This window comes from Triturus cristatus, chromosome 11, assembly GCF_964204655.1.
Source record: "Triturus cristatus chromosome 11, aTriCri1.1, whole genome shotgun sequence".
NCBI classification, from domain to species: domain Eukaryota; kingdom Metazoa; phylum Chordata; class Amphibia; order Caudata; family Salamandridae; genus Triturus; species Triturus cristatus.
Genome location: NC_140594.1, coordinates 387463737 through 387487507, shown reverse-complemented (window position 1 = coordinate 387487507; position 23771 = coordinate 387463737). Strand labels below are relative to the sequence as shown.

The 23771-nt window shown below is 46.5% G+C and overlaps 1 protein-coding gene across 1 annotated transcript in view; it reads left to right on the top strand.

Annotated features, from left to right (window-relative positions):
- LOC146784241 (uncharacterized) overlaps positions 1 to 23771 on the top strand; it is an 85127-nt gene that overhangs the window by 38919 nt on the left and 22437 nt on the right. The window contains exon 2 of the mRNA XM_085634737.1: positions 3672 to 3741. Coding sequence (XP_085490863.1) covers positions 3672 to 3741 — 70 coding nt within the window. The remainder of the gene's footprint in view (positions 1 to 3671; positions 3742 to 23771) is intronic.

Sequence of the window (23771 nt, the reverse complement as noted above, 5' to 3'; positions counted from 1 at the left end):
GGACCTCCAGGACGTCAAGCGCTTCCTCCGGAAGGAGAAGTTTAAAATGTTGACGCTTTCTCAGGTCTTGTCTGCCCTCGACCCGTTGGACTTGCAGGACGCTTATTTTCACATTCCCGTCCTGCCATCCCACCGGCGTTACCTACTATTCACGGTAGGTCACGAGCATTTTCAATTTACCGTGCTCCCTTTTGCCCCTCGGGTGTTCACGAAAGTGATGGCGGTGGTCACAGGTCATCTGCGCAGATCAGGAGTTTCAGTCTTTCCCTATCTCGACGACTGGCTATCTTTCAGCCTCTATCCCGGGTTACGGTCAGGATGACTCTGAGGCTGCTGGGCCTCATGGCCTCCTGCATCCTGCTGGTCGATCATGCCAGGTGGCATATGCGGGCTCTGCAGTGGGACCTGCAGTTCCAGTGGGTGCAGCATCAGGGAAATCTGTCTGATTGCGTCCAGATCTCAGAGGACAGTGCACAACAACTGCAGTGGTGGCTCACGAACCAGGATTGGGTCAATGGCAGATCCCTCTCCCTTCCCCAACCAGACCACACTGTGGTGACGGACACATCCCTTCTGGGATGGAGCGGCCACATGGGAGAGGTGGAGATCAGAGGTCTCTGGTCTCCAGCGGAGTCCGGGCTTCACATCAACCTTTTGGAGCTCCGGGCAATTCGTCTTGCACTGAAAGCATTCCTTCCCTCTGTCCAGGGAAGAGTAGTGCAGGTGTTCACGGACAATACCACTGCCATGTGGTACTGCAACAAACAAGGCGGGGGGGGTCGTGGACCCTCTGTCAAGAGGCCCTTCGCCTCTGAACATGGCTGGAACATCAGGGCATAACCCTGGTGGTTCAACACCTGGCAGGTTCTCTGAACACCAGGGCGGACGAACTCAGCCGCAGGTGCATGATAGATCACGAATGGCGTCTTCACTCAGAGGTGGTGCAAGGTCTCTTGCAACAGTGGGGAGAGCCACGTTTAGATCTATTCGGCACCAAAGAGGACGCGCAAATGTCAGCAATTCTGTGCGTTGGAATTTCCAAGGCAGCACTCGCTCGGCGACGCTATTCATCGCGAGTGGAGTTGTGTTCTGTTGTACGCCTTTCCGCCTATACCAATTCTGCCCAGGGTGCTGAAGAAGATCAGGCGCGACCGGGCCCAAGTCATTCTTGTGGCCCTGGATTGGGCCCAAAGAGTCTGGTATCCTGAGCTGCTCAACATGGCCATCGATCCTCCGATCAGACTGCCTCTTCGGGAGGATCTTTTGTCGCAGCAGCAGGGGACGGTCCTCCACCCAAACTTTTCCAGTCTCCACCACCTTGCATGGAGATTGAGCGGCGGCAGTTGACGTCTCTCCACCTGCCTCCTGAAGTCTGTGATGTAATCTTGGCAGCCAGGCGTCCCTCCACTAAGACGGTATACGCCTACCGGTGGAACAAATTTGTGGCATGGTGCACAGCAAAGGCTGTGGATCCCCTTTCTGCCCCTCTTTCTGAGGTTCTCTTGTTCCTTCTTTCCCTAGCCCAGCAGGGCTCTGCTCTGGGCACTATCAAGGGCTATCTTTGAGCCATCTCTTCCTTCCTTCGGCTGCCAGATCAGCCTTCCCTTTTCAAGTCCCCGGTAGTTAACCGTTTCTTAAAAAGCTTAACACATCTCTTTCCTCCAATCTCCTTCATTATGCCTCAATGGGACTTGAATCTTGTTCTAACCTATTTAATGTGCGCTCCCTTTGTGCCGCTTCATAACTGTCCCTTACGTCTCTTGACTCTTAAGACTGCTTCCCTGGTGGCCATCACTTCTGCTAGAAGACTGAGTGAGCTCCAGGCCCTATCTTTCAAGCCTGCTTTCTTGTCTGTTCATCCGCATAAGGTGGTTCTCAGGACCCGTCCATCCTTCCTTCCTAAGGTGGTTACTGCCTCCCACATCGGACAGACCGTTACTTTACCCACCTTCTTTCTGCCTCCACATCTTTCAAAGGAGGAAGAGAGGCTCCACCGTCTGGACCCAAAACGTGCGCTCTCCTTCTATCTAGATCGCACAAAACAGTTACGGGTGGATGACCAACTCTTTGTTGGCCACGTGGGTGCAAAGAAAGGTCGGGCTGTACACAAGCGCACCATTTCTCGATGGGTCGTGTTGTGTATTAAGTTACTCTCTGGCTAAAAAGGAGCCTCCAGTCGGGCTACGTTCCCATTCCACCAGGGCGACGGCAGCCACCACTGCCTTGGGAAGAGGAGTTTCTCTGAATGACATCTGTCAGGCGGCCACGTGGGCATCGCTGCACACGTTCACCAAACACTACTGCCTGGACAGCCAAGTCCAGAGAGACGGCTTCTTTGGCTGTTCTGTTCTCAAGGACTATCTGGTGTGATCTTGGTTCGCAGACCCACCACCGGGGTTGCTATTCCTGGGGTATCTATTCTAAGGTAAGGAATCTATAACTAACGTGTTTCTGTCAGATGAACAAGTTACTTACCTTCGGTAACGATATATCTGTAAGAAACATTAGTTAGTTTTAGATTCCTTACCGCCCCACCCAGTCTCCCCATTCTGCTAACTGATTTCTAGGGTTAAGGACATTCTTTCAGGGGCCTAGTTTTGTGCACCATTGGTCAGTGTCTTGCATGTCTTTGTGTTTCTGGCACGGAAAGTCGTGTACAGAACTGACGTCAGCGCGCGAGGGCGGTGTCTAAGTAGCTGCCGTGACGTCATCCCCGCGACCGCGACGACGGACGGGGAGCCGACCGGCGCCACCTTCCGACACGCAGAGGTACTGCTGACGAAAAAACTTTCCGGATCCAGTCTGACACCTGGGGGTAATTCTAAGGTAAGGAATCTAAAACTAACTAATGTTTCTTACAGATATATTGTTACCGAAGGTAAGTAACTTGTTCTTTAAGTAAGTATATTATACATATCATTTTAGTAAAGCCAAAAAGTCTTGGCTAACGCCAAATCTAATGAGCCCCTCATGCCACAGGTGGCTAAGTGTGCCCCAGCTCCAGAGTCCTTCAGAGGCACTGGTGTTCCAAAATATCTTTTTATTTCTCAAGAGAAACTTCTTCCTCAGCATATTGTAACAGTGGATTTATTGATGGCCTGAAATGCTGGTTCTGCAGCTGAGACTCTTGGTTCACTCATTAAGCTTACCCAGAAAAGTCAGGTGAGTTAGTAGACAGTGCATTGAGGGATCGGTGCATACATACTAACCCTCCAGATTCGGTCGGGAGACTACCAAATTCAAGGTTAGTCCTCCGCCTCTAGATTCCTGCATGCAAAACCCGATTCCTCAGCAGGCTTCAGATGGCAGGGGATGTTCTTGTGTGACTCGGATTATGCGCTGCCAGTAACCTGCTGCTGCAGGCTAGTGTACAACATTTTTGTCACGCTTTCTTTGCCTGCCATAGCGATTTTTCTGTGCTCCTGACAGGTAGGGCACACACGTATATTTGAATTTCCGATGTATGATCCTGCAGCAGCACACTTGCAAGTGCCATACACGCCGATAGACCCGATGCACACAGTAAGAAAGTCAATGGCAGAAATACATTCTCCCGATTATTTATTTAAATCTTCCACTTTTCTCTTCCAAAATGTTGGAATGTATGTGGGTGTATCATTGCCCATAAACGCTGTGCTCTAATTGCATGCCTTAATTTAATTTATTAATAGGAAACGAGGAAAAAGAACTCAGAAAACTGTGACATGAGCAAAGGTAACCTAATGTCGTCCACCCAAATAGGTAAGATGTAGTAATATTCTACTTTTCTTTCACGTTACAGCAGTCTTCAAAGTAACATTTACTGCCTTTCTTATTAAAGTGCATTAAGTGCACAGATTGCTCTAGTCCCATCCGTATTCTGTTGTACATCCATTATAAATGCAGCCGTTACAGTTATTCCTATTAAGAAACACAAAGGAGGCTGTAAACCTCTTTTCTTAATATGCACAATTATGTTTCTCCTTCTTTCGAACTGTTTCAAGCTGGCAGTCTGTGGAAAGCAGATATTTTTGCTCTGGTGTAAAAGAGGTTTATAAAGAAATAAATGAACATTTGGGAGGCTATACCATGCAGAGGCTCTGTTACCAGCCGTGCCTCTTGACTTAAGTCTACAGCCTCTTTCAGTGTGCAGGCGGATACTGAGATCTTTGTATACTGTTCTTACACACACTGTTGCTTTGTACTAATAACCTTCTTAGGTCTCGGCTACAGACTTCTTTAGTTATTTGTTGGCCAGATCTATTGTCTCCATTAATGTGAAGCGGGCTCCTAGAAATGAGTTTGTATCATTTTAACAAACCCGTTTAAAGATGACCACCACAGATTCGGGCTCATCCACGTGGCCATCTTTAAAGAGTTTGTTAAAATAATACAAATCAATTTCTTGGTCGCCATAGCGCATACAAGCACACTAACCGTTAGCCATCTAGAAATGGGTACAAAGCGTTTTAAGATGGACGCCTGCCGATAGGGGCTGACCAAAGCCTTTTCTATATATATAAAAGACAGTCAATGTTGTGTGAGGCCTAGATCTAATGAAAGGCTAAATTAGGTACAAAAAGATTCAAACCTGTGACTTTCAAGTTACCACAGTATGAACATTGATCACCAAGGTATATTACTACCTATATCTGCGTCCCACGTATGTGAGCTACAGGGTTAAGGCACATGCTGCAGCGATCTGTGTGTACCCAGCAAACATTGGTAGAATATTGGCAAAAAGCTCAGATTGTAAAATATTTTTTTTTAAATGTTTTTGATTTTTGTGAATCATACAACAAAATAAAATCACATCAAGTTCTTGCGGCAACTTGGATCACTGGCATACATTATAATTTTTTTGTACCACAAATTAACATTATCTCATGAGGAAACATAAGCCCACATCATGCACACAATCTGCCTCTTAAGTTACGTCAAACGTCCCAACATAGACAGTGAGATAGAAATGTAACTGCAGGTTTAAATTTTTCAAAGCAAGATAGGCACATAATTAGCCCTAGGCGGTGAACTTCGCAGAGTTCGCGGAGTGCAGATAACTCCGCTTCGCGATGTGCAGCGGAGTTTTTTTCCCCGCTCGCGATCGCGAATGGTAAGTTTGCGAGTGCGAGCTGCCGCTCGGGTAGAATTTCTACCCGAGCGGCAGGAATACCAGCACAAACTGCAGTTCGCACTGTACTCTACCACTCACGGAACTTCGTGGATTTTTTGTAACTTTGCGGAGTTTCGCGTAGCAAAACACTGCAAACTACGCCCAGGCCTGCACATAATGGGGACTATATATCCTTAGAGTGTGAAACCTTCTGGGCAGGAGAGCGGTATATGCATCCATCATATCATTGCAATAAAACAAATCTGTAGTACAGTCCATCATGATGACTTTGCCATCCCTCCACCCCCTTATTCAATCTCTTCTTTTAGCCATAAGTAACACCAGGGCAGCATACCTCCTTGTCTTGGTCAGGATTTCATATATCTTGCTCAACAATGACATCAATGGGGAAGGGTTCAGTGGCTGTCTGATCATCTGCCTTAAGTATTTTAAATAATGCTACCCATTAAGTTGCTAGGCCCGGACAGTCTTGTGTCCAGTGCATAAAGTGAGCATTATCAGTATGACGCCTAGGGCAATAAACTGTTTCAGATAACCCTTAGTTATGCAATCTGCATGGCACATAATAAAATATTTTAGGTTTAAATCTTTTAATTGCAATTTTATAAAAACAATCAAACAGTGCCAAATAAAGACTTTGCATCACATTGGGCCCTCCTCCCTCCCTCCATTCACTGTGTTGTATCTTTCAGAGTCTTGAAGTTGTGATGGAGCCTGTTAGTCCTTAACCAGGGTAGTAGAAGCACCAGTTTCTGGTAAGCGTAGTAGGCATAAGTATTTAGGGCAGGTAAGTTCGTGGAATTCGGGTGTGAGTAGTGACAAGAAAGGCTGCCATATTTCCCCAAAGGCCGAGCCCTTTCCGGACAGCATGAGCGTTATTTTCTCCATCCCGAATATATACGATTTAAATGTTGAAGCCAACCTGCCTGTGTGGGGATGTGAGGGGTTCTCCAGTGAATAAGAATATTTTGTATAGCTGTTCCCAAAGCTAGCCCAATCTGATGCCCTCTTCTGGACTTTAAAGGATATGTAAGTGGGTTTGGCACACTTAAGAGCAAATAGGCTGTGAATCTGGGGAGTTGAGTATCCAGGTGCGTATCGATCTCATCCAGTATCTGAGTCCAATACTGTTGTAGGAGCTTGCATTCCCAGAGGACATGTACCAGCGTACCGTGCTCCCCACATCCTCGCCAGCAAACTGCGCTTTGCTTGGGATCGACCTTATGGATTCGCACTGGGGTATAGGACCAGTAGGTAACCACCTTCGTTAGGGTTTCTGTCAGCCCCATTTTACTCGCTGTGTGTCTTGCTCTGTAATATATTCCCTCCCATTCCTTATTGCTGAGCGCCCTCCCTATATCCCTTTCCCACCGGACACGACTCACGTTGTATATGTGGTTGTTTTGTGAATTTAGCATTGTATATAAATCAGAAATTAGCTTCTTGTCTGAAGACCTGGTTATAAGCCACTTTTCATATTGTGTAAGGTGTCTCTGTGCATGGGGTCTGTTTTGTGTTTGTAGTGCCCAGTGTCTGAGTTGCAAGTATCATAGCCTCTCTGATTCAGGTATCCCGTAGTGCTGAAAGGAGAGCACCCCTTTTATGTCGAAAAGATGACCTAGGGCACGGCACGCCGAGTAGCGACAATGCAAAAGCAGTCTCACCTATCCCTGGTCCGAATTTTGGATGCTCAAACAGTTGGGTTAGAGAGGAAGGAAAGGTAGTTAAGTTGTGTCTGATGCTAGTCTGGTCCCATGCCACCATTATTTTGTGAGTTATAGGGGACAAATACAGGTTTTGGGGCCTTTGTGGCTTTTTAAGAAGGGAACCTTTTGGAGAGATGTGCCTGCCATCGCCAGATCTTGAAACAACCAGTGCTTCTCAGATTCGGTACGGCTCCATTCCACGAGGTGTCTCAGTTGTGCTGGGTAATAGTACAGTTGAAGATCCAGGGCTCCCCAACCCTCCCTCACTAGGTGGAAGAAAGCAAATAGCTTTTTTCATTCGCAGTTTACGGTCTTGCCAAATAAATTGCAGGATCTCAGCCTGCATCCTGTGAATCAAACTGGGAGGGGGCTTCAGAGGAAGGGTTTGAAACAAATGCAAGATTTTGGGGAGGACAGTCATTTTAATTGCGGCTATTCTTCCTAGCCATGAGATTGGGTAATGTTTCCACCTTTGAATGTCGGAGCGAAGTTGGTTATGCAGGTTGCAATAGTTAATAGCAACAGTGGCCTGCAGTGTGGGTGCCAATTTGATTCCCAAATAGGGGTCTGTGTTGCTTGACCACTGTATAAGTTGTTGAACCTGTAGTCGTTCCATCGCGCAAGGTGGGAGGGAGAGGTTAAATGCGACAGATTTTGCTACATTCACCTTAAAGACCAAAGCCCTCGCAAAGGATCCCAGCAATGTGTGGACTTGTCTTCACTCTTTGTGCCAGTGGCTCCATGTACAATGCAAAGAGCAAGGGTGACAGGAGACATCCCTGCCTTGTACCTCTACTTATAGGAAAGGGGGCCGATGTGTGCCCATTGATTCTGACCGTCGCTGTGGGGAGGCAATAGAATCTGGGTCTTCATTTTTTTATCCCAGGTTGAAGTGCGTCAGTATCCTGTCAAAGGCCTTTTCGGCATCTATAGTCAGAAGAATATACTCTCCAGAGAACCTCACGGCTTTCTCTATGATATGAAGAACTCGCTTGGTGGTATCGCTGGTCTGCCGTTGGGGTATAAAGCCTGCCTGGTCGGGGTCGACCAGGGCAGGCATATATGTGCTTAGCCTGTGAGCCAATATTCCTGTATATAATTTCAAATCCATGTTTAAAAGGGAAATGGGGCGAAACGACACGCATCTAGTTTTGTCTTTCCCGGGTTTAGGGACGAGTATAATTGCGGCTTCTAACATCGAGGTCGGTATTGAATCCGAGATCGAAAATGTATTGATAAGCCTAGTCAATAGGGGGGCTAACACCGGACAGAATGTTTTTTAAAAGGCCGCAGTGTAGCCATCCGGCCCAGGGGATTTAGCCAATTTTAACGGCGAGATTGCAGCAATAACCTCCTCCACATAAATGTATTTCTCCAGATGCTCAGCCTGGTCTGAGGTCAGTGCAGTGGAGTGTGCCTTTGCTAAGTAACTGTTCCCTTCCGCACCATCCAGCATCTGGCCTGAGTAGAGGTGTGTAACACTCCCGGAAGGCCCCTACTATTGCCACGTCAACTGACACCAGCTTCCCAGTCAAATCGTGGATCTCTTGGACCCCTTGTGTCTGTCTGCTCTCATGCAATTTGTATGCGAGCAGGCACCCGCATTTTTCTCCTACATAAACGGAGTGGCGCAGTCGTAGAGCAGCATATTCTGCACGGTCTTGGTCGATGGCAGCCAGCTGGGATTGCACAACTCTAAGCTGATGCCAATCTCTGGGTCCCCCGTCCTCTGATGCATCTGCTCTAACTCCCGGATCCGCTGGTAAAGGTCCTCCCTCTTCTTCCTTCGTCATGTGTTAACAGCGGTTCATGCCGCGATAAGCTCACCCCGAATCACCGCCTTAAGTGCCTCCCATTGTGTTGCTGTACGTGCTTCTGAGGCGTCATTGCGAAGAAGGTAATCTTCAATGGCCTGCTGGATTTGTGTGACTACTTCTAGTCGTTGTAAAAGTGTGTCCCTTAGGGGTCACTGCCTGGAGGGGTGATGCATAAGGGGAAGCGACAGTGTGGCCATGACCGGAACATGATCTGAGAGAGATGCCGTGAGCATCTCCACCTGGCGTGAGTTTTGTGGGCGCTTGAAAAGAAGGAACATTCTCTGGTTTGAGTGTGTAGGGATCTCCAAAAGTCCATCAGGCCCAGCTCCCCCATCCTGTTTAAGCCGTCTGGGGATAGGGCTCCTGTCGGTCTGAATATCTGAGCTGACCTATCAAGGTTATTGTCGAGTACCAGATTGAGGTCCCCCCCTAAAAGTATTTTACATTCATCCGTGGCTGTAGCCTCCGTCAGTGCCGTATGGAAGAATATCTCTTGTCCCTCATTCGGTGCATAAATCAACCCTATTATCCGTCTCTGGCCCCCAAGTGTGAATTGATGAGTCAGAAGCCTCCCTTTAATTTCTGCCTCTCTCTGACCCGCCGTACCTCGGAAAGTCCGGGACACTAGGATAGCCACCCCTGCTGCCTTGGTAGGGCCCGATGAGAAGAACTGCGTGGGGAACGTACGGGATTTAGGTCTTATGGCAATCACGAGCGAGGAGGTGGGTTTCCTGTAGAAGACAGATGTCTGCCTTAGTGCTTTTTAGATACAATAGTATCACCCTTCGTTTTACCGGGTTGTTGAGGCCCCTCACATTAAGTGTGAGAATCTTATGCTCAGTGGGTCGCATCAGTAAAGGTGAGTAAAAGGCTTAAAATGGTAGCCCTGAGTGTAGACTGACCAGACTGCCTTTTACCACTTTTCATGAAGGATTCGTAGACCACGGTGGACAACTTCATAGTGCAATGCTACGGTGAGTGAAGAACCCCAAAAATAACCCCAAATAATTCTAACAAAACATGCATGAAAATAAACAACAAAATGTTCATAGATAGTCCTTCAGCCAAGTGTGGCCGCTAGGAATCAATTTTGGGGTTCATAGTGTGGTCAAGCGCTCGGCCACCGCCCTGCCCACCTCCTGTATCTATTGAACGGGGTATATGCCCAAGTGGTCTGTTCACGGAACCTGCGGCTTTCCCAGAGCAGCCGAGACAGACTCCAACGCCTCTTGTTGCCCTTTCGTGATCTCCGTTTGGTCTGGTCTTTTCAGATGTCATCTATGGCCCTGACGCTGCCATCGTGAGTGCTGCTCCCCTTGGTCGGGGAGTTGGTTCTTCCTTCTTCCTTCTCCTCTGATATTTCCACTCCCAACAGTCGACCTGCCTCGGTAAGCGATCTCAGCTGCTGAAGTTTGCTGTCCCAGCGAAAAATGAGTCGGAAAGGATGGCCCCAAGAATACGGGATAGCCTGCTGGTGGAGGTATGCAGTGATCGGTCGGAAGTCCCTTTGTTTTTGTAGCGTTAACGAGGCAAGGTCTTGATATAGCGTTGGGGTTTGATCTTTAAAGCTAATGCGGTGCATGGACCTAGCCTTGCGTAGGATTTCTTCTTTAGTTTGATAGTCCTGCACACAGACCAGGATGTCTGCCAGAGGGGCTTTATCAGAGCGCGGTGAGCCCACTATGCGCTCTGTCCAGTTTGAGCTCAGTGTCTGGAGGGTTGCCGAGTATATGATTGAAAAGGTCTCTTGCAAAGACAAAGATGTCACTTCCTTCTGCTTTTGTCTTCACACCTCAAATCCAGACGTTGTGTCTATGGGACCGGTTCTCAAGGTCCTCTAAGTGAGCCTGCAAGTCTATGTTCTGATCCTGGAGACAAATGACTTCTTGTTGTAGGGCCGCCATTTCGGTGTCTCTATTGTCCCCTTTGTCCTCCAGTGAGGCCACCCGCTCTCCGAGTGCATCTACGTCCCTTCTAGTTTCCTTGAATTCCAGGGTAAGGTCTCACTTGACCGTCTGTAGGTCCTCGCGAAGTGCAGTGAAGAGCGACTCCAGGAACGCGTAAGTCACTGATTCCTCCTTCGCTCCCTCTGACTGAACTCGGGGTGCCTCCCCTGTAGGAGGGCTCTCCATTGTGTTACCGTATGGAGGATGCGTAGGCATATCCTTGAGTGATCTATCTTTCTTTACCCAAGCGTAGGTCATTGTCCGGGTTGGTTAAGGATAGTTGTTTTCGTCTTTAGGATGTTTTATCGCTCCCCCAGGAGAGCACTCAGTCCCCGCTGTGCCTGTAGCTCTCCTGTTACAGGGCCACGTCCTGCTGTATCCTGGTCCTCCCGCTGGGAACACGAGTACTGTGTGACTAGGGCCCCCCAGGCCGATACAGACCTCTCTGGTGCTGTAAGGGCTATCTGCCCCCGGTATTTGGGAGCGGCGGCCGTGCGGCCTTGATCAAGCTTCTGCCCGGCTCCGGAAAAATCCTGTCCTTCCTGACGCACCCTTCATGACTGTGGCTCGCTTAGGGTCCCCTTCTGGAAAGCTAATTCAGTGCCACTAGGAGTGCGATGGAGGTCCTCTTCCTCTAAGGGGTCATGGAGGGGGGGTCCTATTTGCTCCGAGAGGCTGCACAGGTTCCACTTGACTCCCAGCTGTTTCACCTGAGGCCTGTGTAGATGATCCCAAGGCCACCTCCGCCCATGCCTCGCCGCTGCCGTGCCAGGCCTCCCTCTCGTCCACAACCCCCGTGATCAGGACCAAAGCTGGTGGGGTTTTGCAGGACCCCGGGCAAGACCCGGCAGTGCAGAGCTCCAATGCCTGGCCATTGGCGCTTCTCCAAGGCCCTCGCCTGCTGCTGAGGTGACGCCTCTCACCTACCAGAGTGCCTGGGCCCACTAGTCTCTGTCGTGGATCTCGGGGCGATTCTCGGGCCTCGCACCTGTCAGCGCCGGGCCTGGGCGTCACAACTGCATGGCCTCTATGAGATCCGGGCGCTCTGTCTCTGCAAGCCCCCACCTGGCCGAGCTCGTCCCGCTCACCTCCGCAGTGTTTGGGCCAGGGCCGTCGCCCCTCCTGTGCTTTGTGTGGCGCGCCTCGTAGGACCTAGTCGTCTAGGCCTCGCCTCCCCAGCACCATTTGTCGAGGGCCGTACTGCCTCCTCGCTCGTGCTCCGTCTCCGCCACTCACTGGGTGCTGGCTGTGTCCCAACAGTTCCGGAGCTGTCTAGGCACTGGTCTGTGTGATTTCCACCCCTCTGTGTTGCAATTATGCAGCCGGAATAATGATTTCAGGCCAGTGGCAGGCGAGAGCGGCAGAGCCCAGCGTCCTTCCTCGCCACCATCTTGGCCACGCCCCCTCGTAGTAAAATCTTTTAAAGAATTTGTAATAAATGAGTCCATGTTACCTATGCAAAGCCACCAATCTAATCTGCATGCAGCAGACTGTTCCCATGAGGCACAGGGTCAGACTGATTTGCATATGGCCATGTCTGAACTGGGGTGGCGGAGTGAGCTGAAGAATGATGATGGATTAAACCCAGATCAGTTGACTGGGGGTGAGTGCTTGCAATGTTCAACACTCCGTCCATCATCCCCTTTAGTTTTGCTTTGTTCGCCCTTAGTTGGCAGGGTATGCCTAGACGTGGGTTCCTTGCTCACTTTGCCACTGGATTCAAGCTAACCTGGCTGATGATGTCTGATTAGCCAGAAACCGACCCCAGGATGCTTGTTTCCGGTCCAGGGAAGACATGGCTTGGCAGTTCAAGCTTGTCTGTTCCCATGAGGCACAGGGTCAGACTGATTTGCATATGGCCATGTCTGAACTGGGGTGGCGGAGTGAGCTAAAGAATGATGATGGATTAAACCCAGATCAGTTGACTGAGGGTGAGTGCTTGCAATGTTCAACACTCCGCCCATCATCCCCTTTGGTTTTGTTATGAATATGTCGTTCCCACACCGTCATCTCCTATCCCTTCTCCTGCATACTCTCCCCCTACTGACATCGGGAGCTTTCATGACCTTTTAGTACGTGCCTCGAGGCGCTTTGATCTACCCATTCCAGTTAAACAAACTGAGTTTTTTATATGACTTTAAGCCAGGCACTCAACGATCCATTAGGGCAATTCCCATAGTGGATTACTTATGGCAGGAGGGTCTAAAACTGATGTGGACACCAGCTTCCATCCCAGAAGTAATCCAGAAGCTGGATAAAAAGTACAAAGCCCCAGATAATTCACCCACATGCCTCTTCGGTCATCCTAGACCGGTTTCAGTAATCATGCATGCTGCTCAAAGAAGAGCTAAAAATCCGGCATCTCAATGTTCTGCACCTCCGGATAAAGAAGGACGTTGGCTGGACAACATAGGGAAGAGGTTTGCCGCCCTGGCAGCCACTTCTATAAGAGCCTTAAAAAATTGGACGTCCATCTCGTCTGACAGATGGGTTCTGGATGTATTCCGTCACGGTCATACCCTAGAGTTTGTTCAGTATCCTCCAACTACCCCTACTCCGAAGGTACTACATCGTCATCTGCCAGATCTCAAAAGGGAAATCAAAATTCTTCTTTCCAAACGCACCATAGAAAAGGTACCCTTACGTCAGCGCAATCGGGGGGGTTACTCCCACTTCTTCTTAATATTAAAGGAGACAGGAAAATGGAGACAGGTCTTGGACCTCCGGTTAGTGAACAAATTCATCAAAAACCAATCTTTCAAGATGTTGTCTCTGCAGGATATCTTTCTTCTTATGGAAAAAGGGGATTTTCTGTCATCTCTCAATCTTCTCGATGCTTATTTTCACATCCCCATTCACCCCAAGCAGATATCTCAGGTTCGAAGTGGTGGGGTGCCATTATCAGTTCAGAGTGCTTCCCTTCCGTTTGAAGTCGGCCCCCAGAGTCTTCACCAAATGCATGGCGCCGATACAGCCTTTCTGAGACGCTCAGGTCACCAGGTATGCCCCTGCCCGGACGATTGTTTAATAAAAGCTCATTTGTTTCAGGCAGCCAGGAACACTACTCAAGCTTGCCGGAATCTCTTCCAGGTCTCCGCCTCAATCTAGAAAAGTCCTCGCTCACTCCTTCCAATTCTCTAATTTTCCTAGGAGCTTGCATCAATTCAAATCTCAGCAAAGCTTTTCCAAGTCTCGAAGGGTCTTGCATCTCCAGGGAATTACACGCCTTCTATCGTCAAAAAGGTCAGTTTCTGTCAGAAAGTATAAATCTATGCTGGGGATGATGTCTTCATGCAATCAACTAATTCCAAATTGCCGTCTTCGGATGCGTCCACTGCAAGAGCAGCTGGACACTCAATGGGTTCTATCAAAGGGGTCATTCAATGACATGATTCAAATCTCAACAGCTATGAGAGCTGCAATGTCTTGGTGGGGGATCGAAAAAAACCTGACTCAGGGACTGTCCTTCATTCACTCAACTCCTCAGTTTGTGATGACTTTGGATACGTCCATGAAGGGTTGGGTAGCTCACCTCCAAGAGCTTCAAATGCATGGAAAATGGTCCAAACAGGAATCGAAATGCCACATAAACCTTCTAGAGTTAAGTACGGTGTTCTTGGGCCTCAAAGCATTCTTGCCTCGGATTCGGGGATCTCCAATTCTCATCCGAACGGACAACAGCACCACCATGTTTTAACTCCAGAAACAGGGTGGCACGAGATCTCAGGTTTTCTCTCTTCAAGCACAAGAGATTTGGGAATGGCTTCTCCTCAACCAAATTTCACTCCGAATGGAGCACGTGCCAGGAGTCCACAATCAGTGGGCCGACTCTCTCAGCAGGGTGACAAAACAGTGCCACGAATGGGAGCTCAATGACCAGATGTTGCAGAGGGTCTTCTGGTCTTGGGGCTTTCCACCGTTAGATCTATACGCTACGTACCTAAACAAAAAGTGCACCTTTTGCGCAAGCAGGACTCCTCAGCCAGTATCATGAGGAGACACTTTTCTGCTCTCCTGGACAGGAAAATTTGCCTACGCCTTACCCCGTTTCCTCTCATTCCTCGAGTTCTCCCAAAAATAAAACGGGAGCCGTGCCGCATAATTCTTATCTCTCCCGGAAGGGAAAAGGCAATTTTGGTACACAGAGCTTCTTTGCCTATCAGAGTGCACTCTTTTTTCTCTTTCCTCCAAAGGAGGATCTGCTTTACATGGACATGGGGCAAGTGATTCATCCACAAATCCCTTCTCTTCACTTATCAGCTTGGCTTCTCACTTCATTGAATTTGAGAATTTGAACATACCCAATGATTGCAAAGCAATTTTACTAAATTCTCAAGCTCCTTCGACACTCAAATGTTACTGTGCAAAATGGAAAAGGTACTGTGTGTGGTGCAGCGTTCATTCTCTACATCCTCTTTTATCCACACCGGAGCAGGTATTACCATATCTCTTACACCATGCTAAGGCGGGACTCTCACATTCGTCCATTAAGATTCACCTTGGTGCAATTTCTAGATACAGACGACATCTAGATCAATCTTCATTATGGTCTCATAGACTTATTAAGGAATTTCTAAAAGGCCTATTCAGGACCTACCCATCAGTGAAAACTCCTCCTGTGCTATGGCAACTAAATACGGTCTTATCACAACTAATGCGTGCTCCATTTGAACCTATACACAAATGTGAATTAAAATTTCTATCCTGGAAGGTGGCTTTTCTTTTGTCCATTACGTCAGCCAGACGTATCAGCGAAATCCAGGCTTTTTCTACAAAGGAACCATTTCTTCAGTTTTTAGCAGATAGGGTTATTCTGCGTACGAATCCTTCTTTCATTAAAGTACCATCATCTTATCAACCTCAACAAGCCTATAATTCTAATTCATTCTTTCTAAACCCTACCACGGTGGCGGAAAAATCTCTCCATTCTCTGGACATTAAACGCTGTTTGAAATTTTACGTACAAAGGACAAAATCCTTTCGTAAGTCTTCTCAGCTGCTGGATTCTTACTCTGCACTAATGAAGGGACGCACCCTAACAAGGGCCAGTATTGCTCTCTGGGTCACTTCAGCTATTGTTTTCTGCCTTGAGAAGACTGGACATCCATTGCCTCCAAGAGTGCAGGCCCATTTGGAATGTTGCAACTTCTTCAGCCCTGTTTGCGGGGGCTTCTCTCCCTGACATATGCAGTGCAGCTACATGGGCGAGGACGCACATGTTCACAAAGCATTATTGCCTAGATGGTTGTTGGAAGGCAGATCTATACCAATGTGACAAGCGGCTCTAAGTCGTCTCTTTGCCTAAGGTAGGAGGCGTGTAGCCATCCTGATTTCTTTATCTACTTATGGTGTGTATTCTTGAATAATCTTTTTGATGGTTATTTCTACCTGTATTAAAAGAATTCTGGTTTGATTTGTATGCTTTTCTGAAATTGTCATGGTGGGATTGTTCGCCTTCCCGCCTTAATTGTTGTTTCTATTCATATATAGATATACTGCTCTTTAATTGGATTCAAGCCTGCGAATCTATAAAAGATACAATACTGGAGAAAAAACTAGTTACTCGCCTGTACACTGTGGTTCTCCCTATTGATATCTTTTATAGATTCACATGTGACCCGCCCTCCTCCCTGGTTAGGCTCACCATTCTACCTCAGAGTAATATATATATATATGTATATTTGCACACTTGTGCTTAAAATCTCATGGGGTGGTGGCTCTGTGCAGAGGGTTACTCTGAGGTCTCTGCTGTGATTTCCTGAACTTTGGATGTTATAAAATGAGGTTGATATAGTACTCAATAGAATTTTCCCTCTATGGAGGTCTATGTAATGTTTTCAGTACTACTATTTCTACTGTCACCGGATGACGGGGAAGATTCAAGCATGTGAATCTTTAAAAGATATCAATATTGGAGAACCACAGTGTACAGGTAAGTAACTGTTTTATCTCCTTCTTCCCATACCTCTTCTGGGTCATATTCCACCTACCCTCCACGTTTGTCACCGACTTCGCCACTACACTCTTTGATGGTGGATGATAGTACCACTTTTCATGATGTGTTTATTAGAGGGGCTACGAAGCTTAATATCCAATTGGAAATCCTTCATACTTCAGCCCCAGTCATAATGGAAACTTTACAGCCTTAGGTTACTCTGAGACCAACATAAGCTTTGTTACCAAATTTCACAGAACTGGTAGAAGAACATTTCCTTTCACCGGAAACCATCATAATGGCAACTCCTAGAAGTCTATTCCATCTGACAATGCTGTTGACTTAATATTATATTATGACCCCATAGTTACATATTGATGAACTATGATTACCAGATACCTCAATTGCTCATCTACTCATTTTAGTGAAAATTCTGGGAAAATCAGTGTAGTGTTATTCATTAAGGGCATAATCATTGATTTACTCCAACTTATTTTTAGGCTGGAGAAAGTCCCATATGAAAGGTCTCCTGTATTTGGGGGGTAGATTATGCTTAGGTTATCTAACATAGAGCCAAAAAGGGGATATCATTTGCATCTTTTTCAAGATGATCTATTTCCTAGATGTAAATCTGATACCTCTGTTTATGTGGTGTTTACATATTCCCACACCAGAGATTCCCTTGTCAGGGTATAGAGAACTGGGGAGAGAGGACACCCTTGCCTAGTACTGCACACCACGTGAATGGTGTACAATAGCACTCCATTTAAGGTTATACTGGTAGTTGGGGCATATAGAGTAGGGAAACCCAGGATAATAAAGTCCCTCCTCACATCCATTCTTTCTAGCTCTTGTAACATGTATCCCCACTCCAAGAAGTCAAACATTTTCTCTGTGTTCAGTAATTCTGCTGCTGCTTTCAAGGTTGGATCAAACTGATCAATGACGCAAAGAAAGTGTGAATATTATACATTATCGAGCGCCCTGGGATAAACTTAGCATAGTCCTGGTGAACCAAACCTCTCTCGAAAGATAGTAATTTGTCTACCAGTATTTTGGATAGTATTATTTTATCAGTATTAAAGAGTGAAATCGGCCTGTATGAGGCTCAATTAGTTTTCTGTTTGCCCGGCTAATAAGCATAGTAATAATCATGACTTCATGCGGGGAAGATTATAGGGACCCATGGACCAGCGACTCCTGGAACTTTTCCAGCAGTGCCATTATCTCAATGTAGGCCTTGTGAAAGTCTTTTGTGAGCCTGGCGCCTTGCCATTAGGCAGGCCCTTGGCTTTGGCTTTAATATCATCTTCCATAAGAGGCAGCTCCAGATGCTTCCGATTTTGGTCCTCTATCCAGGGCAGCGTTATCTTAGCCACAATTACCGATTCAGTGTATTGCATTTACGAGATATATAGTGTCTCTTAAGACTGTATTGTCGGCTGATTTTGGTTGAGTTCTGCTGGTGGGTCGTCTCCATCGCCATAGGGTCATGTTCAATTGTATTTCCCTAATAATTGTATTTCTCTATGTGCTGTGTCTTAATGGTGGACTGGCTTAGCTTGAATTTGTTTATCGCCATGTTGAGCATGGAAAACTTTAAGGGGAGCAAATTTTTGTCTCCATTCAGTCCAGATGCCCCTCAATGCTTTATAAATCCCTGACTGTTTGGAAATGGAAACACTCCTTAAGTAAGACTTAATGACCTTCCATTGAGTACCGGCCTCTGCTACAGAACTCTCATTATTGCTGAAGTAATTTAGTATCTTCTCGTGAATCTTCACCCTGAACACAGAATCAAGGAGAGCTTCCGATGGATATTTACTTTTAAAGGCCCTTGAGGTCCACACTGGGACCTCTAGCTACACCAGAACTGGAAAGATGCCCAGAAAGTATTCTGGCAACAGAAGAGAAACTCTGTCAACTGCAGAGATCCCGATGTCATTGGAATGTTAAGGTGCCATGCATGGAACAATTTATCTTGTTGCATAAAATTAAGGATTTGTTTGGCCTGTCCCGAAATTTCTCTCTGTGTCGTTTTAGATCAATCTAGGTGTATGTTCAAAATTGTGTTCAAGACCCTTTGACGTAGGACTGTACTTGAGTCATTCGCTACATATATCTACTAGAGAAGGATGTACAATTCAGTTGAGTCAATGTTAGGTGCATCTCTCCTACATTACCCTGAAGTAGAATAATTCTTCCCTCTCAATCTTGGTGGGTGTAGTGTATGTGGAGAGAGAACCCCCGCGGAGCCATATCATGACACCTCTTGGATGCATGCTGAAGGAGCAAAGAACCACTGACCCCCCATTTTGCTCATTGTAGTGTGCTCATTCAACTTAGGTATGTTACTTGAAGACATGTCACATCAGTCTGTTTTCTATGCAAATACGATAGTACTTTCGGAGTTTACTGGATATTGTTTAGGTCTATACATTCCAGGTTAAAAAGCAAATGGGCAGTTTATCTCATGTGACACCTATAACTGTCCTGTGTGTGCATAGTAAAGGTTTGACTGTTGCATAGGTATATCAGGCTCAATCAGGGACATAGCCATGGTGGGTCCACATAATAATGCTTAACTGACTATCCCCGTCCCACCTGCTCCAGGTGTTGCAGGCAGGAGTCATAAGTCAAGGTCGAGATAGTTTTGCCTAAATATTTTCCGCATGGACGTCAGAATTAAAGACACTGGATTGTGAGCAAATGTCAAAACCTTTGCCTAATTTTCAAATGATGTGAAACTGCTCTGCCATGGTCATGTACAGGAATTATTGTGATCTAGGGGATAGTCATAATGCTGCACGACCCACTATAATGTATGCAAAATACTTTTTTGAAGTAGTTCTCTCCGTTTCTGGGAAAACATTATGGTAGATTTACTAAGACTTTGTGCTGCCGCAAAGTCTGGTAAAGGAATATGCTCATCAGAGCAAAAGCTATGTTGTGCTGGAAAAGTGCCCTTAGTGCAAATTGAGCTTTGCGTTACTGTAAAAAATGGGGTTGTTAGTTGAGGCGAGTAGGTACTCACTTCAAGTAGTAATCACAATCCTTGTCAGACTGAACCCTTAAAGTCACTAAATTGACCTTAGTTCAACCTCATAGCTATGGCACAGAGCAGACAGGCTTAACTTAAAGGCAATCTGTAAAGTATTTGTGCAGTACTAAAACCGAACTAAAGTCGAAATGCAAAACAATCGAATAAATCCCAAAACAAATTAGAAAAAATGAGTAATGTTTAATAAACAGAATGTTTCCAAAAATCAAATAAGGGTAGCCGGGGATATGAATTTCTAAAGTTTTAAGCAGAAATAGCGCCAAGAGGCCCAAAATGTGCTGCTTCGGGTTGTGGTGGAACGGGAACATATTTTTAACTGGAGGCTATTCTTATTCCTTCTCTTGCGCTCCACACCGCAATGCCATTACTAGAGCTGAACGCTCTAGTGGTTGGAGTCTGGGCAGGGCTACAAGCACTCCTTTGAATTTGAATTTAAAATTATTTATAAAGCGCACGTTCACCAGCGGTTTCATCGCGCTGCAACTAACAGATATCTGGGCGAGGGAAGCCGAAGCTGAGTTAAAAAGAAACAGAAACTGCTAATGAACTAGTTAAAAAATGTAGTAAACAAATGAGCTTTGAGCTGTTTCCGGAATTGCGGATAAAGAGTTAAGGCTCTAAGCTCAAGAGGCAGGGAGTTCCAGAAGAGTGGAGCAAGGGTCGCAAATTTCGATCCTCCCCATTTCTTCCTCCGGAACCGCGGGACTGTGAGAAGGGATTGAGTGGATGAACGCAGTTCCCTGGAGGGAACATAGGGAATGATCTCAGATGAGATAAAAGCCGGGGCCGTGCCCAGTCGTGCTTGGAAGGTGATGGAAGCAAGCTTAAACTGGACACGCGCGCGGACAGGGAGCCAATGTAGGGACTTGAGGAGGGGAGTGACGTGGTGAGACTTTGGAAGTTTAAACACCAGGCGCGCCGCCTGGTTTTGGATCTGCTGCAGACACCTTAAGCTATATGCAGGTATACTTGCATATAAGGCGTTGCCGTAATCCAGGCGGGAGATGACCATTGCCAAGGTGATCAGTTTCAAAGCGTCAAAAGAAAAAAAACGGGACACCTTGCGTATAGTGCGCAGTGAGAGAAAAGAAGAAGAAACCACAGAACTAACCTGTGAAGGGTGAGTTGAGAATTGAGATTAATGCCTAATGTTTTTACTGAGGTAGAGGGGACAGGTGGAGAGCCAAGGGAAGGGGGCCAAAACAAGGAAGACCAGGGGCTGGATGAACCACCCGTCAACACCAGCTCAGTCTTGTCTGGGTTGAGTTTCAGATGGTTGTGGTTCATCCAGTCCCGGATATGAATCATGCCCATTTAATGCAGAGGTGCAGCGGCATAAAAGTAAGCAAAAAGATTCTTTTGGAATTTGTTGTTTTAGTCATATTCTGTAAAAAAAAAAAAAAAAAAAAAATTAACTGTTGGATTTTTAACTGAAGTCTTCTGGCGGTGGGATGGGGAACATATTTTTAATTTGAGGCGTTTTTTTATTCCTCCTCCTTGCGCTCCACACCACAATGCCATTTCGGGAGCTGAACACTCTAGTGGTTGGAGTCTGGGCGGGGCTACTAGCACTCCTTTGCCCATTTAATGCAGAGAGCAGCGCAGACGTCAGCATCTGGAACGCAACCAGCCCCATCCATGCTGCACCTTTTGTTTTAGTTCAACCTTTGAGAATAGTTTACGGTAAGGAAACCCTGTTGGCCCTTCGCCTGCCTTTTAGTGGCACTGTATTGTTTAGTTCACAGGAGGTCAGTGTTATTAAGCAATGTTCCCAGTGTAACTTTGAATTTCAAAATAAGGTAGGCTCTTCTGGGGCAGTCTTAAGGGATCACAAGTTGACGACCTCCAAGACTCTTTAGTGGAAATCTCATAAAGGCAGTACTGAGTTAAAAGACTGTTCAATCAATGCCAGATCTCCACTCAAACGTCAAAATGAATATCTGGATTATATTAAATAATGTTTGGGGTATTGTATTTTTAAATGAAATTTAGCTCAGTGCCAATGCTGGCCGCATAGTGCACTGGCTATTGCAGAGGATTATCTATCTCCCATTTGGATTGGTTGGGAGGGCAAGGTGGTGGGATTGCCATAATCTATTGTTTGAAACCCCTACTAAACCAGAGGGTTTGGAATTAGCGGAGGGATTAGCCTTTTCCCTCAAGATTTCCTACAATTTTTCCCTCTCTGGTGCTCTAGTCTACCACCCTCCAAAGTCATCTCCTAAATCTTTGGAAGCGTTCACAAACACGATCAATCCTTTTTTCTCACAATACTTAAACTTTGTAGTACTGGGAAATTTTAATACACATATGTAGGATCCTAACAGTAGACTGGCAGAGCAGTTTACAGAATCCATGGCGGATCTCAATTTAGTACAACTTGTCAATAGCCCCACTCCCAAATGTGGGCATACCCTTGACTTGATTTTCTCTAATTTTTGCTCTCTAGTCACTGGTCCAACTCTTCAATTAGTCTGGACTGATCATTTCCTAGTTCCCTTCTATGTTTCCCACTCTGCTGTTCAGAGCGACACAACCAGGGTTAGGGGAATTTCTAGGCCATGGTACTCTAATCTTGATTCAAGCTTGATTGATATGTGCTCTTGAATTGTGGTAAACATGTCGGAGCGAATTGTTGAAGCAGTTAATTCCGTCGACTCAGCCCTGTTGATAAGCTGGCACCATTAAAAATTGTCACAAAGAAGAGAACTGCACCCTCTGCAGCATCAATCAATCAATCAATCATGGTATTTGTAAAGCGCACTACCTACCCGCGAGGGTCTCAAGGTGCTAGGGGAGGGGGTTGGGGGGGGAAGCTGCTACTGTTCGAAGAGCCAGGTCTTGAGAAGTCTTTTGAAGGTCAGAAGGTCTTCGGTCTGCCGCAGGTGGATGGGGAGAGTGTTCCATGTCTTGGCGGCGTGGTGGGAGAATGGTCTGCCGCCGGCGGTCACTCTTCGTTTGCGGGTGACGTTGGCGACGGCGTGGTCTGCGGAGTGGAGCTGGCGGGTGGGGGTGTAGAGGCTGAGTCGGCTGTTGAGGTACGTTGGTCTGGTGTTGTGGAGTGCCTTGTGTGCGTGGGTGAGGAGTTTGAAGGGTATCCTCTTGTTGACAGGGAGCCAGTGCAGGTCTCTCAGGTGGGGTGCGATGTGGCTGCGGCGAGGGATGTCGAGCATGGTTCTCTTCCAGTCTCCAGGCATAAAAATTAAGATGTAAACAGCATGAACGGAAATGGATGCTAAATTAAAATACTGAGAAGAAGCGGGCATATAAAGTTGCTTTCAAGCAGTTTCGCAAAAATATTTAAAAAGCTAAAATATATATTTTTTGCAAAACCAATAGCTGCCACCTAGAATGCACCAAGAACGTTTTTTAAAATTGTTAAAGCATTCTTGAATCTGGAGGCTAACAAACAAAATTTTCCAACCTATCCGCTGCTGGCTGAAGACTTATCCACCTTCTTTCATGACAAAGTAGAAAAAATCGGCTCTAACTTTGATATGACTGAGGATGTTCTTTCGTTGGGGTTTAATCTTGACCCTGTGCATGAAAAGGAACGCTCGCTGCCTGAGTCTTTAGCAAGGATTATTCTTGCTGAATCTGAGCACATCATCCAAAAAGTTAAATCTGGATCTCGATGTTTGTCCTTCTTATATGTTGTTTGGTGGGTTCACCTCTATCAATCTGCAGATTAATACCCTTTTTAATCTATTTTTGGAATTGGACAATGTGCCAGCAATTTGGAAAAGCACCCCGTAGTCCTCTACTAAAAACAAAACCCAACTCCGATCAGCTTTTCCTGAGTAACTACAGGCCTGTTTCTCTTCTCCCTGTGCTGGGGAAGAATTTGGAAACTCTGGTAAATTGCCAGCTCACCAGGCACATTGAAAGCAATAATATCCTCCATTGTTCTCACTCTGGCTTCTGTGTGGGCTTCAGCAGACTCTGCCCTCTTGAAGGTCACAGAGTATCATACGGTTCTTACGAATTAAGTAGGAATGTGTATCCGGACAACGGAACCATCAGAAAATGAGAACTGCTTCCACACATATCATTAGAGTATGTTGGCCTAATTGCTAGCTAGCTCACAGTGCCCCATCTGGACCCCTAACCTTACCAGGGTACCAGATGGTATCTGCAACCTCAGAACATGACCACTAATTCCCCATGTAAATCGTTGAAACAGATCTACCCTT